Source organism: Myiozetetes cayanensis, unplaced genomic scaffold (assembly GCF_022539395.1).
Source record: "Myiozetetes cayanensis isolate MyiCay16 unplaced genomic scaffold, myiCay2020 scf4, whole genome shotgun sequence".
Classification (NCBI taxonomy): domain Eukaryota; kingdom Metazoa; phylum Chordata; class Aves; order Passeriformes; family Tyrannidae; genus Myiozetetes; species Myiozetetes cayanensis.
Genome location: NW_026087631.1, coordinates 46352950 through 46364165, shown reverse-complemented (window position 1 = coordinate 46364165; position 11216 = coordinate 46352950). Strand labels below are relative to the sequence as shown.

The following is an 11216-nucleotide window of genomic DNA, read 5'->3' as shown; positions in this document are numbered from 1 at the left end:
CTATACAGATATCAACTAACCCTCCTTGCACTTAACTGCCTTGGTTTTCCATTACCTTGCTGAGTCCCCTCGGTTGGGTGCAAGCACACAGTTTGTCTTTCTTGATGTTGTTCACTGGGATATTTTGTTTTCCCTTTCTTACTCTAAGCTGGGAATTTTTTCTTTGTCACTTTACATCTCCCCTTCCCATCAACATTTGTGATGTATGTTGTGTTTTTTTGGTGGTTAGCAACTTTCTGTCTCCAGCCTTCTGACTGGAAATAGGATAAAAATGGGTTTCCTTGAGTAAGAAATATCTCGTTGAGGTTTTATCCTAGTAGATCACCATTCTCATCTACCCATCTGTGATTTTCTCCAGTTTAATTCTATATAAGTTTCAGCATGTTCAAAATAACAGCAATTCAAAAACTCTCTGATTCCAAGGTATCTGTCAGAAGTCATCTATTTCTTCCCTGTTAACCTTCCCCTTTTACACCTCATTCTTGTCTTCCAATCACCCTAATATGTGAAGCAAGTACATTAGGGTGAATCTTATGGAGCAATGGCATAAATGAGGTAGATGGAAAAGACACTATTTTGCCAGTGTCATCAGAAGTGATTTGATAACAAGTGTCTCTGCTAGAAATAGATGCTCTAGGAGTGAGCACAGTGAGCTGCACAGGTAGGCCCTTCAGCAGAAACCTGTCTAGAGATACAGGATCACAAACAAAAAGCTGGGAAGCACCTTGTGTTGAGAGGGAATTACAAAATTATCAGGAAATATTTATTTTGAAGATGAGATGTAAATATACCAGAAGAATAGGGGAACTGGGCTTAAACACAGCAGAACAACAAGAGGGGACATGTGCTAAAAGAGTTTGTATATGAATGCCTGATCACAGGAGCTGGAGGACACAGGGGACAGTGCAACTTGTTCAACAGATTGATTGAAGATTAGGACTTATGTGGAGGAAAGATAAATTCAGGAGTCACAGCAGGGTTCAAATTAGCATAAAGGGGGGTATGTGTTTGTGTGTGTCTGTTTATGTAGAAAAAAACAATAACTGGACAGTCATATATCACAATTTGTGTGAAATAACCACCCACAACTGAGATGGTGCATTTGGACAAAGATTACCCGACAAACTAATAACAGCATCCAAAAAGTATATATGCTGTTTAACAGTTTGGACAGTAAAACATCAAAAGAAAAAACTTTGCCCTATTTTAAATGGTCAGCATATAGGCTGAAGACAGCAGCATGCTTTTGCTAAGGAAGTATCTATATGCCTTTCTCCTTCAGACTTCTAGGGTAAAGTCTCCAGTGAATTCTGTGGAATTCATACAGGACTACAATCCCCGGTGCTACTGAGAGGATATTAATGAAATTAATTATTGCAGATGTGGTATTTTGTCTGTCATTTTGTCAAAAATGAAGTTATTCTCTTCCAGTCTTAGTAAGTGAATGAAAATAAAAATGGCGTGGGGTGTAACACCATGTCACCACAGCTGATTCACGAGTATAGTCTCTGGAATATTTATTGTAATCGCAAAAAGAAAAAAAATCCAGAAAAAATTAAACAAAACCACTTGGTATACAGAAGTCACACACAAACAGAATATCCAATGAGAATACCTTTGAGAATACATATGGTCTCTACATCCTCACAGAATTAAAACTCTCCACACAGATAAAATTTGTACTTCACATTCAGAAAGAGCTCCCATGGACGTATGCAGAAGATTCACAAAATCTGACACTCAGCAGCATTTTAACTAACATATTTTTTAAAACCACAGTAACTATATTGCAGTAAGAATCAGGGGAGAAGGCACAGATTGAGTCTCATCCCCTCGTGAAGGTATCCTAAGCAAGTACTTCAACTTTTCTTTAAGAACAATTCAGCTAACAAGCTAGTTTGAGGGAACCAGAACAGTATTTTCAAGGTAAGCATTTATCTTTGTGCATGCCTATGAGGAATAATAAAAAATCTAGGTAAAATTATCTGCCAGCCCTTGAACTGTCAGGTCACTTAGCAATAAAAAGTTTACATAGTCCTGTAGCACGTTATATATTGTAGATTTCTATTTAAGTGGTATCTCATGACTACTACTTTTTCTGTTGCTCAGCTACAATGATGCTGAGAATTTCCTTTTTTTGATTAATGATCCCCATTTTCTCTCCATATACATTTTCATTTCACTCTGGTCTGTATAATTTTGCAGAAGTTTTAATAGCAGAAGGTACAAAGAAAGTGAGAATTTTAAAAAGGACTTTTCAGGTCATTGCAAGTACTGTCCTGTGCTACTTAATGCAGTCTGGCTATTTTGCTTTCTCAGTGAAACTACCTGATGACATAGGAAAGGAAAACCTTGATACTGGTTTCCAGCAGGCCTAAGAGTTTCATTATTTTCCTGATCAAGCTAATTAAAAAAAAAAAAAAACAAACACACAAAAACCCACAAAAAAACCCCAAAAAACCCAAACAACAACAACAACAAAAACACCAACTAAAAACCAAACCCTAAATCTACCTTATACGTTGTCACAAAAATGCATCAGACCACACTAAAAATCTTCTTATGTACTTTAGTATGGTACCAATGAATATACTTTTTTATGAAATTTGTTCAGCAAAACCAGTTCCTCCCATGGCCCAGACACAGTGGCCTATATCTATCTATATCTATATCTATATTTATATCTATAGCAAATTCCCAAGACAGAAGACACATTCCTTTGAAACCAAAGATGTAGCAAGAATTAACAGACTCTGTGGGCATGGCTGGGAACCCATGGCAGAGCAGTGATTCAGGGTTTAAAGGTCCAAAATGTACCCAAGGGTTTTGCTGAGTACCGGTGGCCCTGCTCGTGTTCTTTGAGAACTACTAGAAATATGTAAGGTTAGCAGGAAAGTAAAAATAAATTATTGGACGTTTCCTGTTAATTTCATGGTTAGATTTTGACCTGCATTTTGTTTCCATTTGTACCTCAGCTTTACTTCTAATAGTGGAGTTGTTGAACTTTGAGTGACATGTAACAGTGGAGTGAAGAATGCGGGTCAATATATTTAAGGATATGTCTTCCATCTTTAGAATCTAGAGAAGTTAAGAAACTTAATTTCAAAAGTGACTTAATTAAAGTCACCATCCACTGTGCTGTGCTGCTGAGTGTGACCTTCAAGCTGTTCCCAAAATGTTAACCCAGGGCACCACCTGAAGTTTGACAAGTCATCTGCAAGCATCTTGGGTACCCCTATTTAGTATTTCAGATAAGTATTATGAGTTAACAGTATCAGATTAAAGAAAACATGCTCACATGATATTATACAATACAGGCAAACAGAGCATGTAATTGACTCTTTAACTCAGTGTAACTGCTGAGCTCTAAGAGGTTCTTTTAATGCTTCTAGAGAACATGCTTTAAAATATGGGTGGACAATCTAGCAATGGTTACAGGCATCTTCTGACTGAAAGTGCTGTCCCACTAGTGTTGGTGTAACATGACAATTTTCAGAAAAGGACATCACAACTCTAAAAGTAAAATTGACATGCACTTGCAGTAAACATACAAATATTTTTTACCATTGTCTCATATATGAAAAATAGTTTAAGTTACTTATGAATATCCTCACACTACACTGGTAAAGTGTTTACTATAGAATTTTTCTAAAAGACGTGTACATCTACTGGAAATCTTAAGCCACAAAGGCATCATCAACAGCTTATCACACATACATGATGCGTCTCCTTTTCACACATGTTTACATACACTGAGTAAATAATTAAATATTGCACTTATTGGCCCATGATCCCTCAGTTTTGAGGTATTCAAAAACAGAAAACATATCTATTTTTTGTAACATAATTTCATGCAACATTTAAGACATTTGAAAGCCACGAACACTAGTATATAGGTTACACATTGTGACGGTCCAACTGAGTCACAACAGATATGACATTACTGATAAAATATTGAACAGGACTTACAGCACAAACATTTCTTTTATCACTAGTTGCAGGTACATGTCAGAATTACTCGAGGAAATTTATCACCAGAAGTAGTAAGCAATCTCTAGCTTTCATTTCTGCATGTTATGTGTGATCCTGAAGTTATTGGAAAATTAGCATTTTTGCTTCCCCCCCAAGATCAATACCAAATACCTTATTCTACAAATGATAAGCCATCTACCTCTGCCAGAACTGTGGATGATAAAACTATGGTCTTCAAATGTAACACATTTGATTTCCAGTGGTAATGACAATTTATGGATAAATTACACTGTGACATTTAGGGAAGGTGGCACTGTACATGAAAAAGTAACAGTGGGAATTGAATGAGTACCAAAGATGTACTGCTGTGTATATGTGCATACTATATGTTACAAGTTTTGCTTCACTGAACATCCATGGATAAACCAAGCCAAACCAAAAAAGAAAGAAAGCTTAATTTGTGGAGGTGAACTACATTTACCCCTAAATAAATAAAACCGGTAGAATTCACTCAAATAATTGAAATGAGTTGCCTCTTTAAATGGGACTTGACAAATGACAAGCCCTGGAGAGTCTGGAGTCAGAATGTATGGATTAAATGGTGTAAATTAACACAACTTACTCCCCTGTTGGCATAGGTGAAGACATAATGCTTTACACCCTGAGGGCTCATCTATGTAGGTTCAAACTCATGATCTCACATATCTGTCATCCTAAACAAGAACTAGGCTTATACACTGTGTGTCTATATAAAACAGGCCAAGAAGGAATCGGTCTGTCAGCAGAACAGAAATTTAGCTGATGCCTATAAGAATGCAGATAATAAAACTTACCTCTCACAAACAAATATAAAAAAGAGTAGTTGGAGAGGAGTGGAATTTGTGAGAAGGCTTCTTTTTGAATGCAATTACAGCATCATTTATCTGCTACAGACAAAACAAATGCATCCACATCAAATGTAGAATTTTTGCGACTATTTTTTTCTAAAAAATGGCAAATTCAAAGCGTTTTCAAAGTTAGGATAAAACTCCAGCAAATTTTGTGCACCCTGAAATAGCATTTCATTTCTAAAATAAAGAAGGTGGTACAGATGGATATACAGAGCTGAGCAGACTGGGAAGAAAACTTAATCTTTCAGACTGGTGCTCTGGAAAAGGCCACATAGATGTAGTTGCTCAGGTAGTTTGTCTAGGCATTACATTAAGTAGAAGCACAAAGGAACAAAGACCTCCACGTAACAGACACTTAACACAGCCGTTCAGAGAGAAAGAGTAGAAAATCAGGCTAGTTCATATGCACTTAAACCAGCAAATGAACAAGTATAAATAAAATATAAATAAATTGGTCTAATCACCAACAATAAAAATAAAAGGTACAGCATTAGGTTAGTTGCACTTAGACCTTGTGAACATGAACTCTTAAAAGAAACCGAAACATGCATCTAAAGGTTCCACCAAGCAGGGCTTGGTAGCTGTTTGGCAGGCTGTTACCAGGAGACACTGCAGGAACCAGTCAATCCCATGCTCCTATATGCTCCCAAGGCATTTTCTGAGCACTAGTTTGAAGGTACAACAAGCAACACTCTATCAAAGCATGATAAGGCTGGTGCCATGCACAGAATTAGCCTGCTGCTATAAGCTTTAATCTAGATCATAACTTGGAAAACAGGTTGTGTAGTATTAGTTCAGCTGGCACTATGGAGCTCAGGACTCTAACATCTCAGAAATTTAACATGCTCTGTGTGTCAACTGCTGTATCTCACCAAATGAATAAATCTCAGCTGAAGGGGGTATCTGTGGCTAGACTGTGATATTCAGTTCTATTTCTGTGCTGAGAGTAACAACAAATTAGTGCAAGGAGTGCAAGTACTTTTTCACCAAGATTTGTGATGAGGCTGAAAGTAGTTTAGGATCTGTTATCCCAGGCTTCAGTTTAATAATCCATCCCCTCTTCCATTAGTAAAATATGGTGCTCTGTAGCCTGGTACTTGCTCTAGGTGGAATTCTGCCACGCTAAAGGATAGATCAGGGATATAACCAAAACCTGCTCGTCTCTTCCAACAACTCATAATCTGTGACTATTAGATATGTGTGAAGAACAAGACATTGATTGTTTAAATTTAGGCCCTTGATCAAGTTGTGATGGGTTTTCCCAAAACGTTCAGCCTTCCTAAATTTAAGAAAAACTGCAGTTCTACCACAAAAGTCAAGAGGATCCAAGCCAGAGTGACACAGACTGGTTTTGGATACCCAATTATTAATTAATAGAATTTAAATTTAAATAAAAACCAATACTGCTAGTCCCCTCAGAATTCTGAGAATGTTTGGAGAAGGGATAGTAAGTGACTTTTCAAAAGCTTTTTTGTCTTTAGTGTTTCTCTACAATAGGTAAGTTCCAGCTGAGAGAGGTACTGAGATCATGATGCTCATGATCTACATGTGACCAAGTTTTATAGCACAAAATTCAGTATTTCTGTAAAGCATGTGGCTGCAAAAGCCAACCTCTGATGGAAAATCAAAGCCTACTTTTCCAATAGTAGGTAACCCGAATTGTTAAGAAAAGATTTACTTGAACTTTCACACATTTTCAATTTTAGAGAAAGTCATGATAACATAAATTGGGTTTGGTGGGAGTTCAGCAGGTCACACCTCCAACCTTCTACTCAAAACAGTATCAACTCAGAAGTCCGAGCAATTTGCCTAGGGTTTTAAACAGTTTGATTTTTAAAAACTCCAAGTATTTTATTAGAAAATTTTAAAAATTAATCTAATTCTGAACTCCACAAAAATGTCTGAGTGTCAACACAAAATTCCTTGATTTCAAGTACTGACTGGTTCTGCTGCTGTACTTTAGATGAGTTTTTAATTTTTAAGACATTTTTGGTACTCTAAGGAACAACATTACTATGGCAGCTGCTTCCCCCTTCCTCCCCACCCCATGCAGAAGGCCAAACGTGCGGAGGCCTGGGAGGTTAGTTGTCTCAGAAACATGAAGCAGAGAAGTATCGCCCTCTGACTTTGCTGTTCCTCTTCTGCCCATGCAAAATGAAAAGCAATTAATTAATTGCATTTATGTAAAGAACTCTTTACCCATCACTCAGATTTTTTAAAAAGATATACACTAATAATCTGTTTCCATCATTAGAGTCTACATGGTTATACTGAGGCAGGGAGGGTCTTAAATTCACTGCAGTGGAATACAAGCATACTGTGGCTGCAGTAAGGGGCATCTTACTGCAGGTTTTTTTTCTTTGTTTCATTGTGCACAAGAGATGACAATTTTAGCCAATTTTAGCCAGTGCATTTAGATGCACTTTTAGCCATCTGCAGGATATGCCCAAGCTCAGGGATGATGAGATTATATCCTTCTCTCTCCTCACCTTGCCTGAGATGGTTCAGACTAATAATACAACATAACGTTTTTCTAAATCACTTGAGAGCGGAAGCTGAATTCTTTCTCAAGGGTCTCCTGATCCTTTTTCTCCAGCAGGAATAACTGCACATTAACAATAAAAGCATGGAAAACTGCCCACTGTTTCAAACTAAGCTTCCTCAACTTTGTATTGTTTCTTTTTTTTTTCAAATCAGTTGGTAGAAATGTGTACTAATGGTAGTGGGTAAAGAGGTCCTAAGTCTCTCAGGACAGTTGGCAACACACTGCCTTAGAAGGAGGGAAAAGCAGCACCCCAGAGAGAGACAGGATTGTGGTTTGGATAGCACATGCCTCTTCTGCTTGACTGCTCATTGGCCCTAAAGAGGATAGTGGTTTCTCTTCATGGTGTCCAAGTTTACTAGGAAAAAAGTGCCTAAGTAAACTAGTTAACAGGACAGACATGGTTTAAAACCCCAGACTGAACAAAGAATATTTACTCATTTAAGTTGTGCAACCAATGTAGGCACCCTCATGGCATACCCATTTTACGTATGTCTATATGCCTTGTTTGGAAGGAATTTTAACTGTGTCAAAGTGTACGTAGATTATTTAATCAGACTAAAAAAAGGGATCATTTTCTCTTATTGTGTATCAAGAGTTATATAAATTACCTTCAAATAACATAAAGTATGTAGAGGGATTTCTTTGCAGTTATGAGCCATTTGGAGGACCATATGTTACTTCTATTTTTTTTAGTGTATCTTCCTCTTCCCACTGCAGACAGTTTAAGAAATATCAACCTTGGCCTAAATTCTGCCTAACTGGAATAATAAAATAGTCAGTGCTTCTTCAATTACATTGTTTAGTTAAAAAATGTCATTGTAATGCAAGTAAAGCAGTTGTACAAAGTACTCCAGGGCACAGATGTAAGCATATACTTAAAGGAGTAAAAACTGTGAAATATGACTATTTTACCACTTTATTAAAAATAATTTGTGTACTTTATTCTGCTATCTTCACAGCCTTTTGCTCATCTTATTAATATATTCAGCCTAAGACTAGAAATGTTGACAATTTTTTATTACTCCTAAAGTTTTAAAAATTCCAATTCTCTTGACAAAACAGATGGAAAAAATGAGGTCAAACTTCAGTTCACTGACACCATCAGCTCTTCTGCAACAAGTCTGAGTAAAGTATAAGTGTTTGTAGCCAGTGGTGGCTGTCTCAGTGACTGAATGGGAGATTAAATTCTGAAAATCAAAGCATGGAGGTTTGACAGCAACATGATAAGGAAATTCTTGGCTATGAACAATTAGGCACAATGGATTTGGCTCTGTCAGTGATAATATAGAACTTTGTGGTTAATATCTCACACAGGTAGAAATGGAAAGAGTTAATCAACCCTCCACTACAGGGGTAGGTAAGATTGGGATCTCCATAATGATGGAATGAGAAATTAAGTACAGTTTCAGAAAGTTATTAGATAGACATGCAGCTCCCATGGAAAAGTAAACACACTAGCTATCCAGACAGGATGAAGTATGTATTATCTCTGAGGGTCTGGATAAATACCACCCAACTGGAAACTCACAGAAAATTCTGGTGGCTTTGAGTCCAGGAACTAACTTCTTTCTAACTTCTACAGTTTCCAGTCAACCAGGATGCGTAACATTGTAATGAGTGTAGGCAACTTGCTCCAGTATGTGTCCCTTATACAAATGGCCTGGACAGAATGAGGGATTGTCTCACTACAAGGATACTTCTAAATTCATTTTCAGTCAGGAGGATATAAAAATGGAATCAGGAGGCTTATTCTAAAACAGCCTGGCCACTACCCTATAGATTTGATTATATAACTGGAAAGTGATGAAGTGAGAGACAATTCTAGGCAAATATGGTCTGACGACATGGCACCAGCTGAAGTGATTGTGATGTAAAACAGTAAAAGCAAAAGAGAAATTAATAGCCAGCCTGCATGCAAAAGCCAGATACTAAAATGTGGATCATCCTTTCAGACTAATAATTGTTCCATCTTCATACGCATACTCAAACTACTGCTGACATAAAATAAGACTGTTTTCCCAAATAAATTAATAAGACAGTATTAAAAAAAGGCATATAGACCATTCATAAACATTCTGAAAAACTCTTGGCAACAGAACACACTGGAGCCTTTGCTGATAGCTGCATTAACAGCTGCAGTTGGGCTGCTGTGGAGGAGGAGTGTCCTTTAGCCGTGTATTCTGGTTGCTGGCAGCAGTGGTGGTATTCATCTCCAGACTTTCTGACATTTTGTCACAGATGATATCCACAAGTCGCTCAAATGTCTGCTTGACATTAATGTTTTCCTTGGCACTTGTTTCAAAAAATTCAAATCCTAAGAAAATAAACAACATGTTTATGTTCTATGCATATTTCAGTTTCTCCAACAAATATACTAACTTCTCTTGGCCAAGGAAGAGTTGAGAGACATTCAGTAAGGAAACATGTGAAAGCACACATAAAAGAAGAGCAATTAAAATTTTAACACAATCAGATTAAATACACTAGTGCTATTTGCTTTGTATAAAGCCAGATAATGTCAGGACTGCTCCAAATATATTCCCTCAGATAAACTCTACTTTAAAACAGTCTAATCTAAAAATTCATGTCGTTTTGAGATATATTAGAAACACCCTATATATGCAGCCATTGGGAAGGAATAATCTGCTGCTCCATCTCTAACTATTGTGTTCCTTGGAGCATTATTCAGCTGGAAATAGCTGGTGCCAAAACAGAAGACTATGTTTGGAAAAGTACAGGTAAAAAACCAAGCAAGACATGGAAAAAATTTTGCAGTTTGATATTTGCTAAAGTTAGACAGGAGTGCTTTGGGCAGAAGGGTTGAGTGACAATGAAAGGATGCCTGAGAAATGGCACCCACATTCTCATGGAGAATTTTGATGGCTTTGGGTCCAGTTTGGGTCCAGCCTTGGAGAAGATGATAGGAAGAAGAATAAATCTTAAGGACATTTATGAGTGAAGCAGTTTTTATAGTTAAGAAGACAATAACTGGCACATGAGATGATCGTGAAATGGCAGATGTCATAGCTAGGTAAGAGATCTGGACAGAGAAAAGCAGAAAGTGAAAAGAGTCACAAAGGAGAGAGAAGACCCATTTTGGGAAACATCTAACACGGACAGGACCAAGAAAATAGCCCCATTGTCATGGTGAGAATATTTTGCATAAGAACATCATGAAAAACTTAAGGCATTCTCCAAGTCAAATAGAGGGTTACAGAGTCCCAAGCACAAACTAATTTATTCAAATAAATAAAAATAGACACTACAGCATGGTGATTTCCATGAAATTTTAGATACAATTTTGATATAAGAAAGAAATTGCAATCATAGTAGTAGTGTAGGTAGGTATCAGGCTATGATGGTATTCCATCCCCTTAGACATTAATTGCCTGGAACTTCCAGCTAGACTCAGCTGCATACAACAGACCATTCACCGACTTGTGAGAAAATGGCTCATCTCCCAGCTATCTCCACAACAAAGCAAACACTTTACAGGAACTGTACAGGTGGGAATTTTGGACAACCTTGGAAATTAACTTATACAAAACCTCCCTATAAATTAGATTGGTTCTTTTTGTTTGTTATATTGAAATGCTGTCTGTGGAGAAGTTCCTAAGAGACATAGAGCATTTTTCTTAGTGGAGTGTGCCTGTAATAAACACCTGAATTCTGATTGTTTTAATTTTGTTATGTAATATTTTGCAGATCTTTTTCTCCATGACCTCTCCTTCCCTCCTGACTCATCTTGCAATTATTTTACTAAGTGCTTAGACACCCTAAACTTCTAAACTCCTTATGTGAGGCCTCAG

General features: G+C 37.1%; 1 protein-coding gene across 1 annotated transcript in view; it reads right to left on the bottom strand.

The window, feature by feature from the left end:
- Positions 1-1500: 1500 nt before the first annotated feature.
- The window catches only part of RAB3C (RAB3C, member RAS oncogene family), a 122339-nt gene continuing 112623 nt past the window's right edge, over positions 1501-11216 (bottom strand). Inside the window, exon 5 of the mRNA XM_050330123.1 lies at positions 1501-9721. Within this exon, the coding sequence (XP_050186080.1) occupies positions 9534-9721 (188 nt within the window). The 3' untranslated portion in view covers positions 1501-9533. The remainder of the gene's footprint in view (positions 9722-11216) is intronic.